The sequence below is a fragment of the Pteropus medius genome, unplaced genomic scaffold (genome assembly GCF_902729225.1).
Source record: "Pteropus medius unplaced genomic scaffold, Ma_sr-lr_union100, whole genome shotgun sequence".
Lineage (NCBI taxonomy): Eukaryota > Metazoa > Chordata > Mammalia > Chiroptera > Pteropodidae > Pteropus > Pteropus medius.
This window is the reverse complement of record NW_024342471.1, coordinates 24735571-24754419: the sequence shown is the minus strand read 5'-3', so window position 1 is coordinate 24754419 and position 18849 is coordinate 24735571. Positions and strand designations below refer to the sequence as shown.

At 55.6% G+C, this 18849-nt stretch overlaps 1 protein-coding gene across 7 annotated transcripts in view; it reads right to left on the bottom strand.

Annotated features, from left to right (window-relative positions):
• STX16 (syntaxin 16) overlaps positions 1–1076 on the bottom strand; it is a 39336-nt gene extending 38260 nt beyond the window's left edge. For 3 of the 7 annotated variants that reach the window (XR_005653207.1, XR_005653208.1, XM_039864707.1), the window contains exon 1: positions 89–1076. Coding sequence is in view for 5 of the 7 variants with exons in the window: in XM_039864707.1 (XP_039720641.1) it covers positions 89–220 (132 nt within the window). In the remaining 2 variants the exon portion in view is untranslated. The remainder of the gene's footprint in view (positions 1–88) is intronic. The other 4 variants (XM_039864703.1, XM_039864704.1, XM_039864705.1 and 1 more) reach the window with 4 other exon arrangements.
• Between the last annotated feature and the right edge of the window lie 17773 nt (positions 1077–18849).

Genomic DNA, 18849 nt, shown 5'->3' with positions numbered 1-18849 from the left:
TTAAACAGAGAGACAGACAGAGACAGACAGACAGGCAGAGCCGCAGTGCACACGGTGCGTGTGTCGGAGAGGCCGCCGGGAGACTCACCGCAGCAATGCTACGTGAATGCAGAGGGCTGGAGGTGGTGTGACTACTCACTTGCTCGGCTAACAGCTGCCGGTTTTGGATGGAATTATTCCGCAACAACAAGAAAGCGTCGGTTAAACGCCTGGTGGCCATGTCTCACCCTTTGTGACCCCCCTCTCAGGGGCCCCCCGCCCACTTATAGTCCAGATTTGTTCACTTTCTTTCTCTTGGCCTGGCCTAGTCGGCCCACCCTTCACAGAAGCTTCTCCTGACGAGGCCTCGGACCTCGAGCCGAACAGGCGCAGCTTTGCGCTTTGCCAAGCGCAAAGACCCCTCCTCAAATAACCACCTAGGCTTTCCAATTGTCTGACTCCCCCTACCCAAGACCTGCCTTCGATCTCTAAGCACTTAAATCCCCCCAATCCTTGCCTAGCTAGCCAACGTCCCAGAGACCCCACCCCAATCCAACCTCGGATCTACAAGCGTCTAACTCTCCAATCCAGCTCTGGACTGGGAGGCCCTGAAGCCCCCTACCCGCCTTAGTCTCGGAGACCCTCAAGGGTCTTGGCCCCCTACCCCTAACTTGGCTCACACGCGTCTGGGCAGAACCGTGAGGCCGGGCTTTGACTCAGTTTCCCCACTAGGGGCCTGGCCTAGGCCCCCTTTGGACAGCCCGAGCCAGGCTTGGGCCCTGCACTCCAGGGTGCCCGGTGCTCCCTTCTTGGGCCTCGTCTGAGCCTGCTAAGGCCCTGGCCCGACCTCCTGACCCCTGTGCCTTTCTGGGCAGCCTGCTCATCCACTGCCACAGCAGGCTGCCGGCCTCCAGCAGGGCAGCAGGGCCTGCCTTCTCGGCCTCCTCACGCCTCTTCTCCGGCTCCCTCCATCCCCGGATCTGACTGCAGCTCGGCCCGGGCCGTTTCCGTACTGTGGTCCCGGGTTCTGGCGTCCCCCCTGGCCCTCTTCCTGTCCGTCTCTCGCGGGTGCCCCCCTGCGACGTTAGCAAGCCTTGCTCGCAACGTTCCGGGCGCGGGAGCTCCCTGCCGCCCTGCCCCGGGGCACAGGAGCGCTCCGCCCTCTCCCGGGGTGCTCCCTGGGCGCCGGGGTTCACCCTTCCACAACTGGGCCCCGGCCCTGGGAACCGGCGAGCGCTCAGGCCTGAGCCTCGGGAGCGTGGCCCCCGAGCTGCAAACGGCTGCCAGGGGCCTGGGCGCGCACATTAGAGTGGAGGAGAGCGGCAGGCAAATCTGGGCTCCAGCAGGGCCGAAGTTGGAGGCGCGCGGACTCGGGGCGGGAGAGGAAAAGTTGGAGACGACTGCCTCTGGAGGCCGGGCACGCTCCACTGCAGGCGGCGGCTCGCGCTCGCCTTTTTTTTTTTTTTTTTTCCAATTCTAAAAAAGATTGTATCTGAAAAACAACAAGGGGAAAAAAAAAAAAAGGCAAAGCTTAACAGCTAGAGCTTAGCTAGCGCTCCGGGCCGCCTGGGCCCACGCCGCCGCCCACAGTCGAGGGTCGCGGGGGCGCCCACCCTCCCGGCCGCCGCTTTCTGTAGGGGGGCACTGCAGGGTTGCGGAATCTCAGGCGGAGGTTCCCCAAACTTTGACAGCCCCCCCACCCCAACTTTTTCCTGCCGAGTGGGCCCGCGCGCCGGCGTGCTAGGCCTGGCCCGTGCCCCCCGCTTTCCCGCGATCCGGCCGGGCCAGGGGTGAGGGGTGGCGGCGGGCGACCCCGACACGCCGCCTGGGGCCGGGGCCGGCGGCCTGCGGGCAGCGGCTCCGCGCTGGGCTCCAGCTGCCCGAGCCCGAGCGCGGCGAGCAGGGCCCAGGCGGCCGCCCCGCGAGGGAGGCTCGAGTCCCGCCGGGCGTCCGGCCCGGGGCCCCAGCTGGGAGCGACCTGGGGTCGCGGAGCCAGACGTCTGGCCGCGCCTCTCTGGCTAAGGGCTCGGGCAGGGCCGGATCCCCGACCCGGGCGAGCGGAGACCACCGCGGGGGCCGCCTGGCAGGGCTCGGGACTGAGATCCTAACAAAGGAATGTCGCCCCGAAAGCCAGGAGCGGGTCCCCACCCCTGCCCGTGCTCCTGCAGGGCACAGACTTCACACACGCGCGTCCCTTTCCGAGCGTTTCCCGCGCGCTGAGCGCTGGGCGCTGGGCTTGCAAAGCGGGGCGAGCGGCACGAAGCCGAGTCGGCGCCCACCGAGGGGCCCGGGCGGGCGGGCGGCGCTGCTCCGCCGGCCGCGCGGGGCCGGGACCGGCTCCGCCGAATCGCGGGCGGCCCGACACACGCACACGCACACTATCTTTTCTAAAGGAGAGGGTTTCTCTGCGTCAGGCGTGCAACAAATGTTAAAAGATATCGTTGGGGAATACATAAAAATGGATAAAATGAAAACCAGAAATGGGAGCGCCAGGGAGCCGGCGGGGTGGGGGTGGGCGCGAACATTTCGAGGAGGGGGCTGTGGCTTCCAGGGCCGGGGCGGTGGGCGAGGGAGGGCGCTCGCTCGCGCGTTCCCGGGCCTGGACCCGGCCCCGGCGACACAAAACCTCGCAGCGCGTCTCGTCGCAGCGTGTGAGCTGCAGACGGTGAGCAGCCCGCTTCCCCGAGTGGAGGCTGCGGCGGGATCAAGATGCTGCTCTAAAGGCAGAGACCCCGAGTTAGCTGGTGGAGGGAAATTCGGGGAGCCTGTGTGTGGACCCCCCGGATTAGCTCAGCACCCCGAGAAACAGGGACAGTTAGCCGAAGGAGGGAGAGCAATCTGCCGCCTACCGCGTCTAATCCCCACAGTGACACAGCTAAGGCCCCCTACGCCCCCCTTCTTTCAGAGGACAGATATTGTAAATAACAACAGAGCTGGTCTTCGCAAGAACATCAGATTAGAAATGTGGTCGCACTCTGTTCTTTCTTGTGAGCGTTCATCACCTTGAAAAGCAGGGCCTTGTTTACTTCTGCCGGCTCTCTCCCCCAGGCTGGAACGTGATCTTCCTCCTACGCCCAGACCGTGTTTTATTCATCTGTGTACCCACTGCCATTTCCTCTGGCTTGGAATAGGCTCTGGATAAATGGTTTTAAAATATGTGTATGAATGAATTAGAGATGGGCAATTTAGTCCCCAAGCTCTGCCACCTCCCTCAAGTGACTGTAAGCTTTTATAGCTCTTATCTGTTGAGAAAGAAAAAATGTGGGTTTTTAATAATCCTTGTAATCCGCACCCTGTCTACCTCTCTGGCGCTATTGTGAAGATCAAATGATATAAGTGAAAAACCTTTAATAAACTCTCCGGTGCTGAGCAAATGTTATATAGGATGGTTCTTCATTCTTTCCCTTCCCTGGGAAAGTAATCCTTGGGCTGGTGTTTTAGCAGATGGCGGTCACCCATCCTGGTCAGTCTTAAATATTCATCGTGGGGCAATCTCCTTCCTACGTTTAGGAAATCAGTCAAGCTTCCATTTCTTTGAGAGAAACGAACAGTGCTTACACACATAAATAATGGAAGAAAAATCCTCATATTCCCAACACAGCCACCCCAGGCAAACCGAGAGCCCCAGCACAGGGAAATGATGAAGAATCCGTGAGATTGGCATAGCGCCGTGCAGCTCAAACTCGGCTCGGGATTGTGTGCGTGAAATGGCGTTACGTGAAAAGCAGGGAGGCCCGACAGGACGTGCACACTGGCAGAGATCCTGCCGTGTCCACCCTGACCCATATTGGAAGGGAGGTGACGGGAGGGGGGAGGATGTAAATCATTATATTTGAATGTTCCTTGGCTGTTTTATTTTCCTGTCAAGTGGCTTAAGCCTGATTTTTTTTTTTTTTAAGCATTCCCTCATGGCCAAGTATGTGTTTCCTTGGAATTGAAATCTAGGTTGATGGTTTTATATTTTAAAAGCTTTCATTGTGACTCATTCTTGGCCTGGGATAAGATTCTGTAATACTCCCCAAGCTCAGAGCCTGGGTGTCCTGTTTCTTGGGCTCCGTACCCACTTTCTAACATTTTGCCAGTGGATCCAAGGAGTCACTTTTGGAGACAAGTGTTTCATTGTCTTCTTGTCATCTTAATCAGTGCAGAAAGGGACCATAAACATGCACTTCCCTGACGAAGGAGGCCGATGGCAGGCACGGAAGAATATTTCGAGTGCTGACGGGGTTAGCGGTTCGACAGGATGGGTCAGTGGTGTGAGACTCGCCCTCTTGGGTGAGGAAGTTTAGATGAGATAGGGCTCCGGAAGCCCTCCCTGGGGCCCGGCACGTAGTAAGTGCTCCAGAAATGGGCAACGTGATTTATTGCAGCCGCCGTCTTTGCTGACACAGAGCTCACGTCCTCCAAAGAGTAGAGCACGGTGATGGGAACCGGGCCTCTCTAAGCGCATTTTCGAGATTCTTGTTCTGTGGCCTGGGAACCCAGACGTGTCTACGGTGTGCTCTCCTGTAGAAAAGAGGTTTAAACAGCCGTCACCGGACCTCTTTGAACTTTGGCCTTTCCAGCGCCTATCGAAAGACAGTCGTTCATTTACCGAGATGAGCAGCAAAAGCCCCCGAGCTTAAGAAATGTCTCATTTGCACAAATCTGACATCATGGGCAGATTCTGGCCAGATTTAGGAAACAGGAGCTTCATGTTCTATCTCCCCAAAAATCTCCCTCAAAACCTTGAGTACTTCCAACCACAGACAACTCCCTAGCTCTGTCTTCAGCCCGGATGCCTCTCCCAAGCAGGAGACTGCAGAGAGAGGCAGCGGTTGTGTGTGTAATCCAGACTCCATTAGGCTTTTTTTTTCCCCCAGATAATTCAATTCAGTGGGCATTTCTAAAGATCTAGCGGTGGCTGTGCCCAGACCCACTCGTCTCTACTACCTCTGCCTGAGGTACTGGTTCTCATCATGTGTGTTTCTCCAGCGGCCCCCTACCAGCCACCCTCTCTTCCCCTGCATGCACCCTCCACCCTGCAGCCACAATGACCTTTCCCAAGTGCAAATCTCATCATGTCACTGCCTGACCGAGGCCCCGAAACAGCTCCCTCTGGCCTACACCTGCAGCACTCGGCAGAAAGCAGGTGCTCTCCACGCTGGGCCATGACTAACAGTAACTAATGATGGTCTTTCCTTGGTTGGCAGAAAAAAAACAAGCTAATTGATGGAATAGTCTCCATGTTAAGTGTTTCTCCCCTCCCTTTTCCTTAAGCCTTTTGGTCTCTGCTACCACTTGGCTGTATTAGAATACAGTATCAGACTATCAGATTCGCCCTGAAATCATGAATTTCATTAACTGTTTTTTCATGTATCAGCATTTCCTGGTGTTTTGCAGGTAATATTCCGTTCTCCCAACGTAGTGGAGCAGCCACAGGGATGGCGGCCAGGTACTCAAAGCCCTTCCCAGCGGGTCCCGTGCACACGAGCGGTGAGTTTTTTCTTTCTAGGCCTTGGCTCGTGTGGTTTTCTCTTCCTAGATCCTGGGTCTTCCCCCTTCTGCTCGGTGATCAGCTCCTTTAAGACTCAGTGTCGCCCACCGTCTGGTGTAATATGTGTCTGTGGAATAGAGGAATGGATGGATCGATAGATGGAAAGATGAGATTAAATCTATTAAGTACCAGAGCATACCAGGTGGCCGAGACCCTAAGTGGGCGGCACAGACAGAGAGGATGGCGGTCCCCTCCCCCCCGTCACCCGCTGCATTTCAGGCTCCCTGGTCTCACTGTTCCTCGAAACTTAGTGCTAGTAGTTCCCTAGGATCTTCGTGCAATTGGCTCCTTCTCGCGACTCAGGTCTCAGACCACCCCATATAAAATAGTCCCCCCTCCTCGCCCACGGCACTGGCCCATAATACCATGCGCCCATCCATGCCCGGGCAGTGTCAAGACTCAAACAAAATCTAGCCTCGTGGCTTCTGGTCTTTGGGTCCAAGATCGAGACCTTTTTGATGATAGCTCATGCCAGCAAAGCACATCTCCCGCACTCCGTTTTTTTCTGTTGTTGTTGTTTGTTTCAGGATGTCGTTGACACATGTGCACTCAAATAAATCAGCCTTCCCATCTCGCCTGACTCCCTTGGCGGGGACAATAGGTTGCTGTGCCAAGCCAGGGCTGGCCTGTATGACTCAACCCTTGGAAAACACAAAGGCTGTCTTTGTGTTTTCATGCTGACACAGCCAGCTCATCCGCTTCTAGGTTTTTTTCCCCCATGGCCATAACTGCGGACCTGTTTGTGGTGTTCTGTGTGCGGTGCAAGGACACAGCTGGACTTGAGTCTTTCCCAGATGCCAGTCTTGTAACCCTCGGCCTCTCGATAGCCGTGTGACCTCGTATGGATCAGGACACCTTTGGTTGCAAGTGACAGAACCCAATCAGATCGGCTTAAGCTTAAAAGCAAATGTGTTGCCCAAATAACTGAAAGAAGTCTAGGCATAACCGGACGCGGAGGGCAAATGATATTGACAGGCGTCTCTGTCTCTCAGCTCTTCTCCCGTGTCGGTTTCATGCTCAGGCTAGCTTTCCCGGCAGGTGTCAAATTGATATTCGGAAGCTCTGCCTCGGTATCTCACAGCATAGCAGCCCCAAGAGGAAAGATGCTCTTCTTTGCCAGTGGTTTCAACACAAGTCCTAGAATTGACACTCACTGGCCTGTCTCGAGTCAGTTTTTATCCTTAAATCCTCATCTGTGGCCAGAAAGTTGTGATCGCCTGCTTAGTCAGGCCTGAGTCACCTAACCACTTCTGGGCTCAGGATAGTGAGGGTGTCAGGGTCACAGACACCCAAACGAAATGCACTGCAAGTTAGCTCTTTTAGAAATCAGTGTGTGGGACCCAAGAAAAGGGATATTGGGTGTTCGATGCAACAGACCTCTGCCTGAGGCCGGTTTTCAATCTTTACTCTGTGCCCCTTACACGGTGCCATCTGCCTGTCCTTGAAACCCCCTCCTCCGGCCTCCGGGACTTTGGTCGTGATTAGTTCGCCTCGTTTGCAGTCTCCCCGTGGCCCGGCCCCCAAATGTTGATTTGTCCCCAGCGTTCTGTCCTTGCTTGTCCTGTCTTACCCTGTACCGACCCGTGGTTTCAGGTGCCACCTACCTCTAGGCTGTCTCCACAAATGCCACCCCCTGCCTCGCCTCTCATCTGAGCACTCCACGTGGATTTCTAACCTCTGACGGCACGGCACGTCCCACGGCGAACCGCTGGCTTCCCGTCTGGACGAGCTCTTCCTTCTCTGTTCCTGACCTTTATCGGTGGCATCACCAGTCATTCGGTCCCCCTAGACAGAGCCCTCGGCATCATCTGCCATCCTAGCCCTGCTTGGCCTGAGCCAATATACCATTCACGACCAGAGTGTAAAAAACGCTGCCTCCTGAATACCGGCAGCCCTTCCCCCTCGCATCCCCACCGCCATGCCACTGGGCCCGTCTCTTCTGCCTGGAAAATCGCAGCATTGGCCCGTCCACTTGCTCGCAACAACGCCAGTGCCGGTGCCTGGTGCGGGATGTCCTTGAAACCATCGCTTTTCTAAAAAGATCAATCCAGATTAGACACCCGCTTTGTTATTCTGCTGCCTACTGGAAAAAAAATACTCCACTCCTTAGCTTTGCCTCTGAAAGCCTGAGGTGCCCATGGCCTCTGGAGCCACCCCACCCCCAAAGAATCCTAGGCCTTGTGGCCTTGTGGGTCATCGGCACTTTCTGTTTCTATCCCTTTTGACATTCGACATCTTCTACTTTGAATACTTTCCTCCGCTCCCACCCCCTCCTCCTAGAAAACCCTCATTCACCTTTCGATGTCGCTGGCGAGCCCCGCCCCATCTCCCCAGGAGACGTCAGTCACTTTTGCATCTTGGAGCACAAAGCACCCTGTTCATTCGTGGCCTGCAGGATATGCCACCCTGTCTCGTATTGATCTGTTTTCACTGTCTCCTCCACTAGACGAGGAGTATGGGGAGGGCAGGTGCTGGCCCACTCACCGCCGAGTCTCCAGTGTCTGCCCGAGGAAGCATTCCCTCATTAGACATGACCAGGTGAAGACATCTGAGCATCCCTGTTGTGAGCGGTAAGTGGGGTGAGCCCACCAGAATCAGAGAGGGCCGGGGAGGCATCTTATCGCTCATTACAGTAGGGCGATGGATAGTTGTTTTGCAACCAAAGCCCAGGGTTTGAGGTATGAGATTCATGAGGTTGGGCTGAGCCAAGCGAAGCCCAGGTAGATGTCCTTAGGGCCCACCCCCTGTAAGCAGGAGTCATCCATAAGCCCAGGTGCCTTGAGGAGGATCTGGGCTAATGAGAAGGTTGCATAAACCAAGGACAGAGAAAAAAACATCCAGCTGAATGTTGCATCTCCAGCTGGCACCGGTCCTGCTCTCTTTGAAAGGCCAGCTCATCCGTAGCTGGCCGTCTGAGTCAATTTGAGCCTCCAGGTTGGATGGTCAGTGATAAACACATGTCTCCGATACCCTCTTTCTCATTTTTTTCCCCTTCCAAAGTTCGGTTGCAAACCTAGTTAAATGTTTCCTTTGGCTCTGTTAGACGTGACGTAACTATTCTACCCCAAAGGGATCGACAGCCTGCTTCCCGTCTTTTTGATGGAAATAAAGGCTGATTGAGTCGGACTTGCGTCAAATTATCTCTGGAAATATGGCTGGACGTGGGGTCCGGGTGAAGCTCATTCGCTTCTCTCTGGGGGCTCCATTTCTCCCAAAGAGCCGGGGAAGCAGGATGCGTGCTCCGTGGGACTTCCACGGGAGAGACTTTCTCAGGTTCCTGGAGCCTGCAGTGCGAAGAAATTTCGTGTCACCGGGAGCCGATCTTGCAGAAGGCCCACTTGGAGCTGGGTGCGGTAGAGGCCTAGCAAAGAGCCAGTACGTGCGGACATCTGGATGTGGGGCGACACTCACTAGAAAGATTGTCGGGACCATGATGCTCAGTGTCGCCTTGGGCCCTGAGGACAATTTCCAGCAATCGGCAAGATCTAACTCAACTGATGAAGGAACCAATTGCTTTATCAATACAGAAGAATTGAACAGCTACCGTGTGTCCAGCACTGTGAGAGACATTAGAGTTGCATAAGACACTGTGCTCTCAAAGAACTCAGTCTAGCTGGGGACACAAGACCAACAGACGGGAAACAATTACTGAGCAATGGAGCTTGAAAAATATGCCGAAGCGACTACAAAGGCAGTAGCAGTTCAGGAAAGGGAGAGATTGATATTTCAGAGAACACGTCCCTCATGAAGAAGGCGGAGGAAGCCTCGTGCCCTGAGAGACGGGAAGGGGCTTCAGGAAACGGGGACCAGCGTGAGCGAAGCTGAAGCATCGGGACTCAGAGCGAGGTAGCCGAGGCCAAGGAGGCAGCCCCACCGTGCAGGGTGGGCACGCTGCATGAGCAAATTCGGGCGGAGCAAGATTTGCAGCTCCTTGAAAGTCGGGGGTTTAGTTTTGATGTTCACTCAACTCACAAACATTTATTGCATGCCTACTGGGTGCCGGGCTCTGCGAACTGTGCTGGAGAGTCAGAGACAGACAAGACACAGGAGAGTCAACACACGAATACCCCCTAGTAAGCATTATGGTGGGGGTATGCGCCTGGTGTCCTGTCCGGCAGCCACAGAGGGCAGCCGGCCTAACTAAGTAGAGATTGAGGCGGGGTTCTTGCGGGTAATCTTACAGAGCGCTAGAAGCTGGCCAGGTGTCAAAAGGGCAGAGCATGACCCGGGCATGCACAAAGATGTTCACTGCAATGTTGTTTATCAGAGTGAAAAAACACCATCTGAACTTCCAACAAAAAGCAATCAGTTGAATAAACTACGGTCCTTCCCTGTGAATCCCAGGCAGCAGTTAGGAAGAGCAAGGCAGTTCGGTATCTATTGATCTGGAAAGGTCTCTAAGATAGAGTGTTAAGAGCAAAAATGCAAGATCCAGAAAAAAAATTATTGTATGCTATCTTTCATGTGAGAAAAAAATATATTTTGTGGGTAAATGACTGGAGTATCTCTGCAAACAGACAGAAGCAACATGGATTAATGGCGTTTGCAGGGAGGGGCAGTAGGATAGACACAGGGGAAAGCAGTGACTCCCGAAGGACACATCGTCGAGGCTTGAATAGTAAAAGGCATTGAGGGAGACCCGGGTGGGTGGGTGAGCATCCGTATTCTGAGCAGAGGGGACAGCTCAGATGAGCCTGGGGTGTTTACAGACCCTTGAGGAAGGCTGGGAGGAAGATGGACTCGGGACAGGCAGCTGGCGGGTGGGCAGAGGCTGGACCGCAAAGAGAATGACCATGCGCCAGGCTCAGGCGTTCACACCTTAGTCCAAACCGACACACTCACTCCATGCCCCGGTACTGGTGTGCCCTTGTCTGATGGCTTTGGAACATGTTAACTAGGTGTCTCAGTCCAGCTGTGCTGCTGTAACAAAATGCCGTGGACCGGGCGGCATGGAAACAACAGAAGCTCCTTCCTCACAGTTCTGGAGACTTGGGGGTCCAGACGAAGGTGCCAGTGTGGCTGTGTGGTGGCGTGGGCCCTCCTCCTGGACCACATTCTCTACGTGTCCTCGCTCGGTCAAGGGAGCAAGGCAGCTCTGTGGGGTGTCTCTTGTGCAAACATTAGAACATTAATCCCATTCTCAAAGTCTCCACCCTCGTGACTTAAGCACCTCCCAAAGGCCCCACCTCCTGGCACCATTGCCTCAGGGGTTAGGATTTTGACGTAGGCATTTGGGAGTGACATAAACACTCAGAACAGAGCACTTGGCCAGGCTGATATACATTTCCCAGAAGAACCTTTCTCATGTTTGCAGGTCGGACGGGCCATCGAATGTCTTACAAGATCCGGGAGGCACTGTTCCCGACTCAGGATACAATGACGAACAACCAATGTGATGCTCGCCTTCCCACAGTTCACCTCCTACCAGGAGGAATCAGAAATAAGCAACAGAAAAAATAATGTGCTCTCAAAGAGAGAGAAGTGACAGGAAGAAATTTAAAAGGAGGCTTGCTTTAAACCAGGAGTATTTCAGGGAGGCCTCTGGGAATAAGCCCTGAAGGGCAGCTGGAATGGCCAACCAAAGAGTGTTCAGACCGAAGGACCGTGCAGGTCAGAGGCTCCCAGGTGGGCAAACTTGAGTCTTCGGGGAAGAGGCAGGAGCCAGGCAAGCTGGCTGGTCATGAAAGGGAAGAGAGTATGCAGGGCGAGGTCAGAGCCAAGGCCTTGTTGGCCTTGGAAGTGAGGAGTTTGCATTTTATTCTAAGAGCATCCTGGAATGTAGGCATCTTTCGAACTTGGCCAAGTGAAAGCCCACACACAGCTTTTCCTTTGAAAAATGGGGATGAAACGGGGTCTTGGTTGTGTGTGTGTGCGTGTGCGTGTGCGTGAGAGAGAGAGAGAGAGAGAGAGAGAGAGAGAGAGAGAGAGGAGAGAGAGATTTTTCACATCTTGGTCTTTGCCTTGGGTTGACTTGCAGACTTTCCATCCCGCATCTATGCTAGGAAGGCCCGGCTCCCTGCTGGTCTCACCAGAATTCCATCTTTCCAAGGAATCAGACTTCCTCCCACTAAGGAGTTCTTTCCAGGGCCCCCGATGGAAGCACATGTGATGCTGAATAACTCTCGCGGTTTTATGCTTCATTTCCCTGGGATTCCATCAGCAACATCAAGCACTTCTGTCTTTATTCGACAGAATTTCCTACCCTGTTCTGCCCGGAACAGAGGGAAAGCGAAAGGGGAGAGTGGTGTGGGCTGGGAGCGGAGGGGCAGCGCTGGCAGGAAGAGGCTTTGGGAGCCCAACAGGGGAAGAACGTCTTGAAACGCGACAGATGGCAGCCACCTCCCCGAGGGGTCATCGGTCAGCCCCGCGTGCTCTGGCTCCTGTTCCAAGCCTCCTGGCCTCAGTGTTTCTATCGAATTGATTCAGAAATAACAAATTTATCGGATAGATGCCTTGAGACTGGGTAGGCCAGAGAAGGGGAGCCGTTTGTCCAAGGTCACACAGCTGCCCAGGGCCAGAGCTTGGCTTTGACATCACACTGCATGGTCTCTCAGAGAGGACTTAGCATCCTCTCCACGTCCACTGTGAAGCCAGTGCCTCCCGTGTGTGGTTCCCTGGGACAATCGGTGTCATTTCTCACTATGGAGATAACTCACTCAGGTTGTGGTCTAGCTCACGGGCAGCGGGTAGAGTGGGGTCTTTGGGAACCGCTGTGTGCTGCTGACGGGACTGTGACCCTCATGCCAAGTCACACGCAAGTTTAGAAGCTTTTCTTGGAACCGCCTGGTGCATAGTATGTCTTCACCCAATGTTGGGTGGATAGGTCGGTAAACCTCTCTGCAGGAAGCCTTCTTGGATTGATGGAAGAACGAATGGATTCTTTGGCCTTGACCAGTGTCCCTTTCAGAACCGGAATTGTGGGAACGTCCACCGAATTCATTTCCGCATGATGCTCACGCAGAGTGAGGGCTTCCTAAATATTTGCTGAATAAATGAATAGCCAATGGATGAACAAACCTCTGAGAGCGAGACGCAGTCCTCACAGCGGGAGGAACGCAGGGGCGCCAACCTGAGTGGCAGGGAACGGCCCGAAGCCCCACACTCCGCAGAGCCCGGCCCGCGAGACGACCTGGGGAGGCCCTGCTGTGGGGTGCACGGGGCTGCACCCCTGCCGAAGGCACTGGGGCTAGAAGTGGAGCTGGTGCCCGCACGCCGGGTCTGTGGGCTCGGGGTGCAGCTCCGTGTGAAATGAGGGAGTGCTTTTCTCAAACGTGTTGGCCTTGGCCAGGGGCCCTGGTCCTGGACGAATCTCGAAGGCAACAGATAGATCTGGAGTGACGGGCGGAGCCTGGGGCGTGATAATGTCCTCGCTACTTGGAAGCTGAGCCGTCACCAGCCCAGAATGGGGACTTGTCGATAGGCATCTCTCTTGAGTTGGGGAGTGGGTGGCTGGAGGCCTGCACAGCATCTGGGAGAGATGAGGGGGCAGCCTACCTTCCCCGGAGGCTGGCCTGGCTGGCGTGGGGGTCTCTGGCCCCTGACAGCACTGCTGGGTATATGTTCACAGTGGCCGAATCTAAAAATCTTTTGTTCACAGCGCAACGAGCTCCAACGGGCGATCTTTAACATTTGCGAAGGGTGGAGGGAAGGGGCCATGAAGGGCTAAACAAGGCAGATTTGAGATGCTCCTCATGTAAATCCCATGATTGAGTTTCTCACATGCAGGGAGCAGCTTTTCCACAGCTCTTCAGTCTTTTAAAATGAGAGGCACATTGAGGGTGGAACAATTTGGGGGTCCCCAAAGGACCTACTGGGAAGGAAACATCCCCAGGCTCTCAGCTCATGGAGAAAAACCACCCTGGTTTTCAAGAAACAGCCTAGCCATGCTTCTCCTTGTGGGGAGGGGGTGCCATAGCCACAACTGTGTTCAGCACCCCAAACGAACTGTCTCATGTAGCTCTCCAGTCAGCCCTGGGCACCAAGCCTTCCACCCTCCTGCATGTGACTGACCCGAGGTCATGGAGAGGCAGAGCCAAGATGGAAGCCAGGTCCAGCTGGCTCCAGACCCCACGCCCAGCCTCACAATCATGTTAATTTGGGGAATCTGCTGATGTTACCCACAATGATCTTAGTGAAGCCACTGGGGTGAGAGCACCTTGTAAGCAAGTCCTCAGAGGACAAACTCAGCAGAGCCCCTGGAATAGGAGTGCGACTCAGCCATCGACACAGTGACAGAGGAACTCCTACATGCCAGGCATGGCCAGCCAAACACAAGGTCCCTGCCCCAGAGCAGACAGTAGACTCACACGAGGGGCGTCAGGGAAGGCTTCCAGGAGGAGGTGACATTTGAGCAGAGAAACTGGGGAAAATGTCGTGGAGAGTGGGCAGAGCAGGGTAAGACTGGGGGTAGAGGCGTGATGGCGAGTTCGCAGAACAGCAGGGGCGGGGGCAGGCAGGGGCCAGAGAATGCAGAGGCCATGAGGCTGCCCAGGGACTTGAACTTGGCTGAGTCTCATCTAATCGACTACCGATTCCTGGAGCCCTGGCAAGTGGGCCACCTCGCGGCTCCCTCTGGTTCCGAACGCCCGCCCCTAAGGGCTGCGGTCGGAGGCCCCGTTTCCTCGGCTGACAGCATTCCTCCGGGCCGTCCAAGCTTCGGCCGTGAGAAGGTTCTGAGTCGGCCCTGCCTTTGACTGTCAGGCCTGGCGGGCTCCCACCAGCTGGGTGGTCTCATGCCCCCATCCCTGTGGTCTCCAGGAACGGGCGGGCTGAGAGGCCCTTCTCCCGGGATTTCTACAGAATGTCTCCATGTGACACACACACAGAGGCCAGCGCATTCTTCTCTCGGCTCCAGGGACATTCGCCACGAAGAAGAGTATTTTCTTTCCGATTTTTTTTTTTTTTTTGTCTCTCAACAGCCACGGATCCGGTTTGGCTCTATTCTCTTTCTTCTGGTGGGAAAGGCTGCAGGAACGGTCGTGGCACTGTCACGCACACGTTTTTATTTTTAAAGGTGCAACAGGCCACCTATGGGAGGACGGAGCTGGAGAAAGGGAGCGAGGAAGGAGGGGAGGTCACTGTCCCGCTCGATCCCTTGGTTCGTCACCTGCTCCAGTGGGTACGTTGCTTCTCGACCCAAAGCAGCGGGGAGGGGCAGGAGCTGCGCTCTCCGGACCAGGCCCCCAGGGCCAGCACAGCTGACCGGGAAGTGCCCGGCTGTGGCCTGTCGTCCTGTGCGTTGTCAGCTGTTGAGCGGCCCGCCCGGCTTGTACCCAGGCGATGCCGGTGGCACCACCACGCCCAGAACTGTAATGACCACACACGGCTCCAGATACTGCCCGATGCCCCTGGGAGCAAAACCACCCAAGCTGAGACCCATCTGATGCTCTTCCCACCTGAGGCCCCGGATGGTGTCCCCGTGGCTGGTAGCTGCCTGGGCCTGGCGCCCTTCAGAGAGGCTCTTGGTGACTCAAGGGCTGGAGCACATTGGGATTGGCACCGCAGGGAGCCAGGGACAGACTTTGGCCCAAAGCTGGTGTGAGGTGGCCCCTCGCCTGGCCCCGAGTATATCAGGAGGCCTCTCTCTTGGAGTTTGGGAGGGGATGTCACCTCCTCCAAATGCCCCCAAATGCACTGGGAACGTGGAGAAACCTTCGAAGCCCCCCCAGTCCTGCCGCCCCGAGTCCTACAGGAGCTCCGTCCCTTGCAGTGTCCGGGGGAGCGCCTGAGGTGCAGGACAGGGAGCCCCGGGGGCTGCGTCGGGGCCTGGCCGGCTCGCAGAGCGCACCCTTGCTCGGCTCCCCGGACTGCGGCGGGCACGGCCTGACCTCCACGCTTCTTCCATCTTCATGTTTAACGTTGTTCCTGGTTCTTGGCTCTGGAAAAAGTGGAAAAACATATGCAGTGACCATGCTGTTGACGTCTTGGTCAGTGAGGAGGAGCGAGTTCACAGTCACTGAGAGAACACACAGGCTGACGTGCGGGCCAATAAATCACGCCCACATGTGTGCATTTTCGGGTGTGGGCCTCTCTGGTATTTTTCCTTTCTCGAGAAGAGAGTTGGAGCTGTAGACTGTCTGGCAAGGCCCCATTAAATAGGGCCTTTCTCCGACCCGCTGAGGGCTGCTTTCATAGGCGCGTTTGTCAAAGGAGCCCGAGTCCCCTTTCCCGTCCCGTGGGAGGGCAGGGGCTTGTACCCCAGCACGAGGCTCGACTGAGACCTGGCCCTTGGGGACACAGCAAGGCTCCCTTGCACGAAGTTCATGAAATCAGAGACAGAGGCCATGTACCCTTCGCATCCAGGCCGGCAGCAGGCACGTCGTGGGCACCTGGGAGGCACAGAAAGAGTGACTTGCGGTGCGCGGGTTGGCGAGCCGGTCGGCCGCTGCCTTCGGCGCCGGCGCCGTTCCCGGGCCCTGCCTCGCAGGCCGATTCTCTCCCGCTCACACCCTCATGCTCCCTCTCTCAACCCAGCTCAGGGTCACTGGGCTATCAAACGACCGCTGGATAAACTATCGATCAGACAACACAGATTTTAAACATCTATTGTGTATATGCCACTGGCTTAAGTCCTAGAAAGTGCGTGGGGCTCTGGGAGGGAGAACGAGGACCTCGTCGATGAGGGACGGCAAACACACGGCCGCCCGCCCCACGCTGCCCTCCGCGCTCCTCGCAGACGTTGCTGACAGACCGCTGCGCCGCAGCTTCGGGATTCTGTTTGGCAGAGGTCTGGGCTGCTTCTCCTTGGGAAGGCCTCTCGGTACACAGCTCTGGGAGGTCGAGGGTCACCCACCTGACCAGCCGAAGGTGCCACGTCGATCCGGGTGATCAGTGGAGTAGCGGAGATGTGCTGCCTCATCCTACAGATCTGGGGAGGGTTAGAAACCCACCCCTCATCATGTAAAGAACCTGCAGAAGCAGAGCCACGGGGAGGACAGCCAGACACGGCCAAGGCGAGGGGCCTCGGCTTTCCGTGGTGTCGCTGCGCATCGGCACCAAGGCCACCCCGAAAGGCTTCCCGGAGGAGGTGGTGCGCCAGCGTGTTAGCTGTCTCATCTCTCCAGGGCGTCTGTCTGTCTCCGATCAAGTGTATCTCTGTGTTTTCTCCTCTTCTCATAAGGACACCAAGTCATGGGACTGAGCCCACCCTGAGTCTGGGACAATTGCATCTGAAGATTCCACATCGTGTCCATCTGCAAAGGACCTATTTCCAAATAAAGTCACTGAGCGTCCAGGCAGATGTGAAATTTTGGGGGAGGGGGACACTGTTCACTCCACTGCAGGGGTCATCAGGGCAGTGGCTGGCTGTGGGCAGACGCCCCTGGAAGTCCGGAGCAGACGTCTCCTCCAGACGCCCCAGAGCAGAAGGCAGCGTGAGCGGCCAGGTCTCCGTGCTCACCGTCCTGGGGGGCATCGCACATCCCCCTCGCGCTGGTCCTTTTAGGACACGGCTGAGTGCCAAGCTTTTAAAAGTCAGGTGAAAGAGATAGTGTAGGCCGAGCTCTGTCACATGGCCCAATGATAACTATCCCATTGAAAATGACAAGGACATTTTATATATATACACACTCTTCAATATATTACATATCACCTATATTACATCGACTACATATTACATGTTATATTACATGTTACATACTTTATGTAATTCTGTGTTGATCATGTTTCCTGTTTTGCACGAGGGTGGGCGTGCGTGCCTTTGAATCTATCTCGACCCCCATCCCCCACCCTCCTGTGCTTTTTTACCATGTCCCCAAGCCAAGGAGAGCTGTGGACGTGTGCTGCCACTGCGACCCCTCCCTCCCCCACACACACATGCCCCCTGCGGGAGCCTGGCCATCTCCCGGCTCCTCTGGGGTAGAAGCTGCTGTGGGTCTCTGCCTACAAACCCGCCATTCTTCCAAAGTCACACGCAGCTCCTGAGACCGAAACAACCAGCTTCGCCCAGATTCAAAGGGTCCTTGACACAGGCCGAGGGCCTTCAAAGTGACATGACGTCTCACCAAGGGATAACTCAGTCCTTCAGTAAGGAATGGCACCCAGAGTTCCCCAGTGGATTCCAGAATCTTCCAGGAGACCCATGGGCGCCATTTTCAGGTGGCGTTTGAAGTCCCTGGCACAGCAAAGGTGCTTGATAAATACTTGGGTAAGGCAAACCATGGTAATATTAAAAATAATGCTAATCCCAGCAGCCCTTAATTGGGCACCTACGAGAAACCAGTCTCTGTGCTAAGTAAGCACTTTATTCTCAACGGGTCAACGCAGCCCTTCCCCCCGACGGTGACCAGACCGGGCGCATTCGGGCTCCGGGCAGGGGAGAAGGATGGGCACACATCTGTCCAGCCCTCTGGAAGCTCACGTCTGGTTAGAAAGACAAGATACTGAAAACTCCACCGCTGAGAAGGGTTAAACAGCCGTTCCATACAGCGGTAGAAGAGAGATTCGAGCCACACGCAATTCATCGCCTGGCCTATCGTATGGATGATACATGTTTTAGGAACTCAGAGGAGGAAGTCGTTTCTCCAAGCCAGGCAGAACCATGGGGGCGACTGCCCTTTCAGAGGGGGCCTGTGGGGCTACGGTGCGAGGGGGCCGCTGTCTGGGGGACCCACGATGGCGGGAGTTGGCGGGAGAATCTCTCCTGACATTCAGTGGCCCACCTGCCACGGTCTATTCACGCCAGACTTTTTAGCAAACCAGCTGCTTCAAGGGAATGTGGAATCAGGGGAAGCTGGATATTTATTCCCCATGCAGCTGTTTAAACTTCTTCCAGACGAGCCATCCATCTGAAATCGCCCCTCTGGAAGGTGGTTTGGAATTCAGGGTTTGTACTGTGCGAAAAAAGGGTGAAGATGCTGGCTTGGAGCCCCCGAAAGCAGCTGGGGCCTCTCTCCCTTGGCAAATGGGTCCCATGTGATGTTACAAAAACACACCCTTTTCATGGTAGTGATGAGACTGACAAGTGTTTGGATTGTGCCCCAAATTTTAAGAGCATAGACCTGAGAAGTTTCTCTGACGCTCTCAGAGCTCCGGGTTGTGTTCAGTTCAGTTATCTATTAGGAAAGCAGGTGCCTCATTGCAGCTAGTGCCGTAAATTGGTTCACAGGCGCCCAAGGCTTTATCTCATTAAGTCGTGTTGCTCTCTATCAATGGAGTTTGGGCAGGGCTATCGGACTGCTTAGAAACCCCAAGCTGGAATGGGGAGATGCTGCTCTCTCAGACTTGGGTGATGATGACCGGCAGCTCCCAAAATGCACAGAACCCCGAAAGGCCTGCTCCCTCCCAGGGGCCTGGCCGGGTCAAGGTACAGCTGCCTCTCAGCCTATGGGCCCACG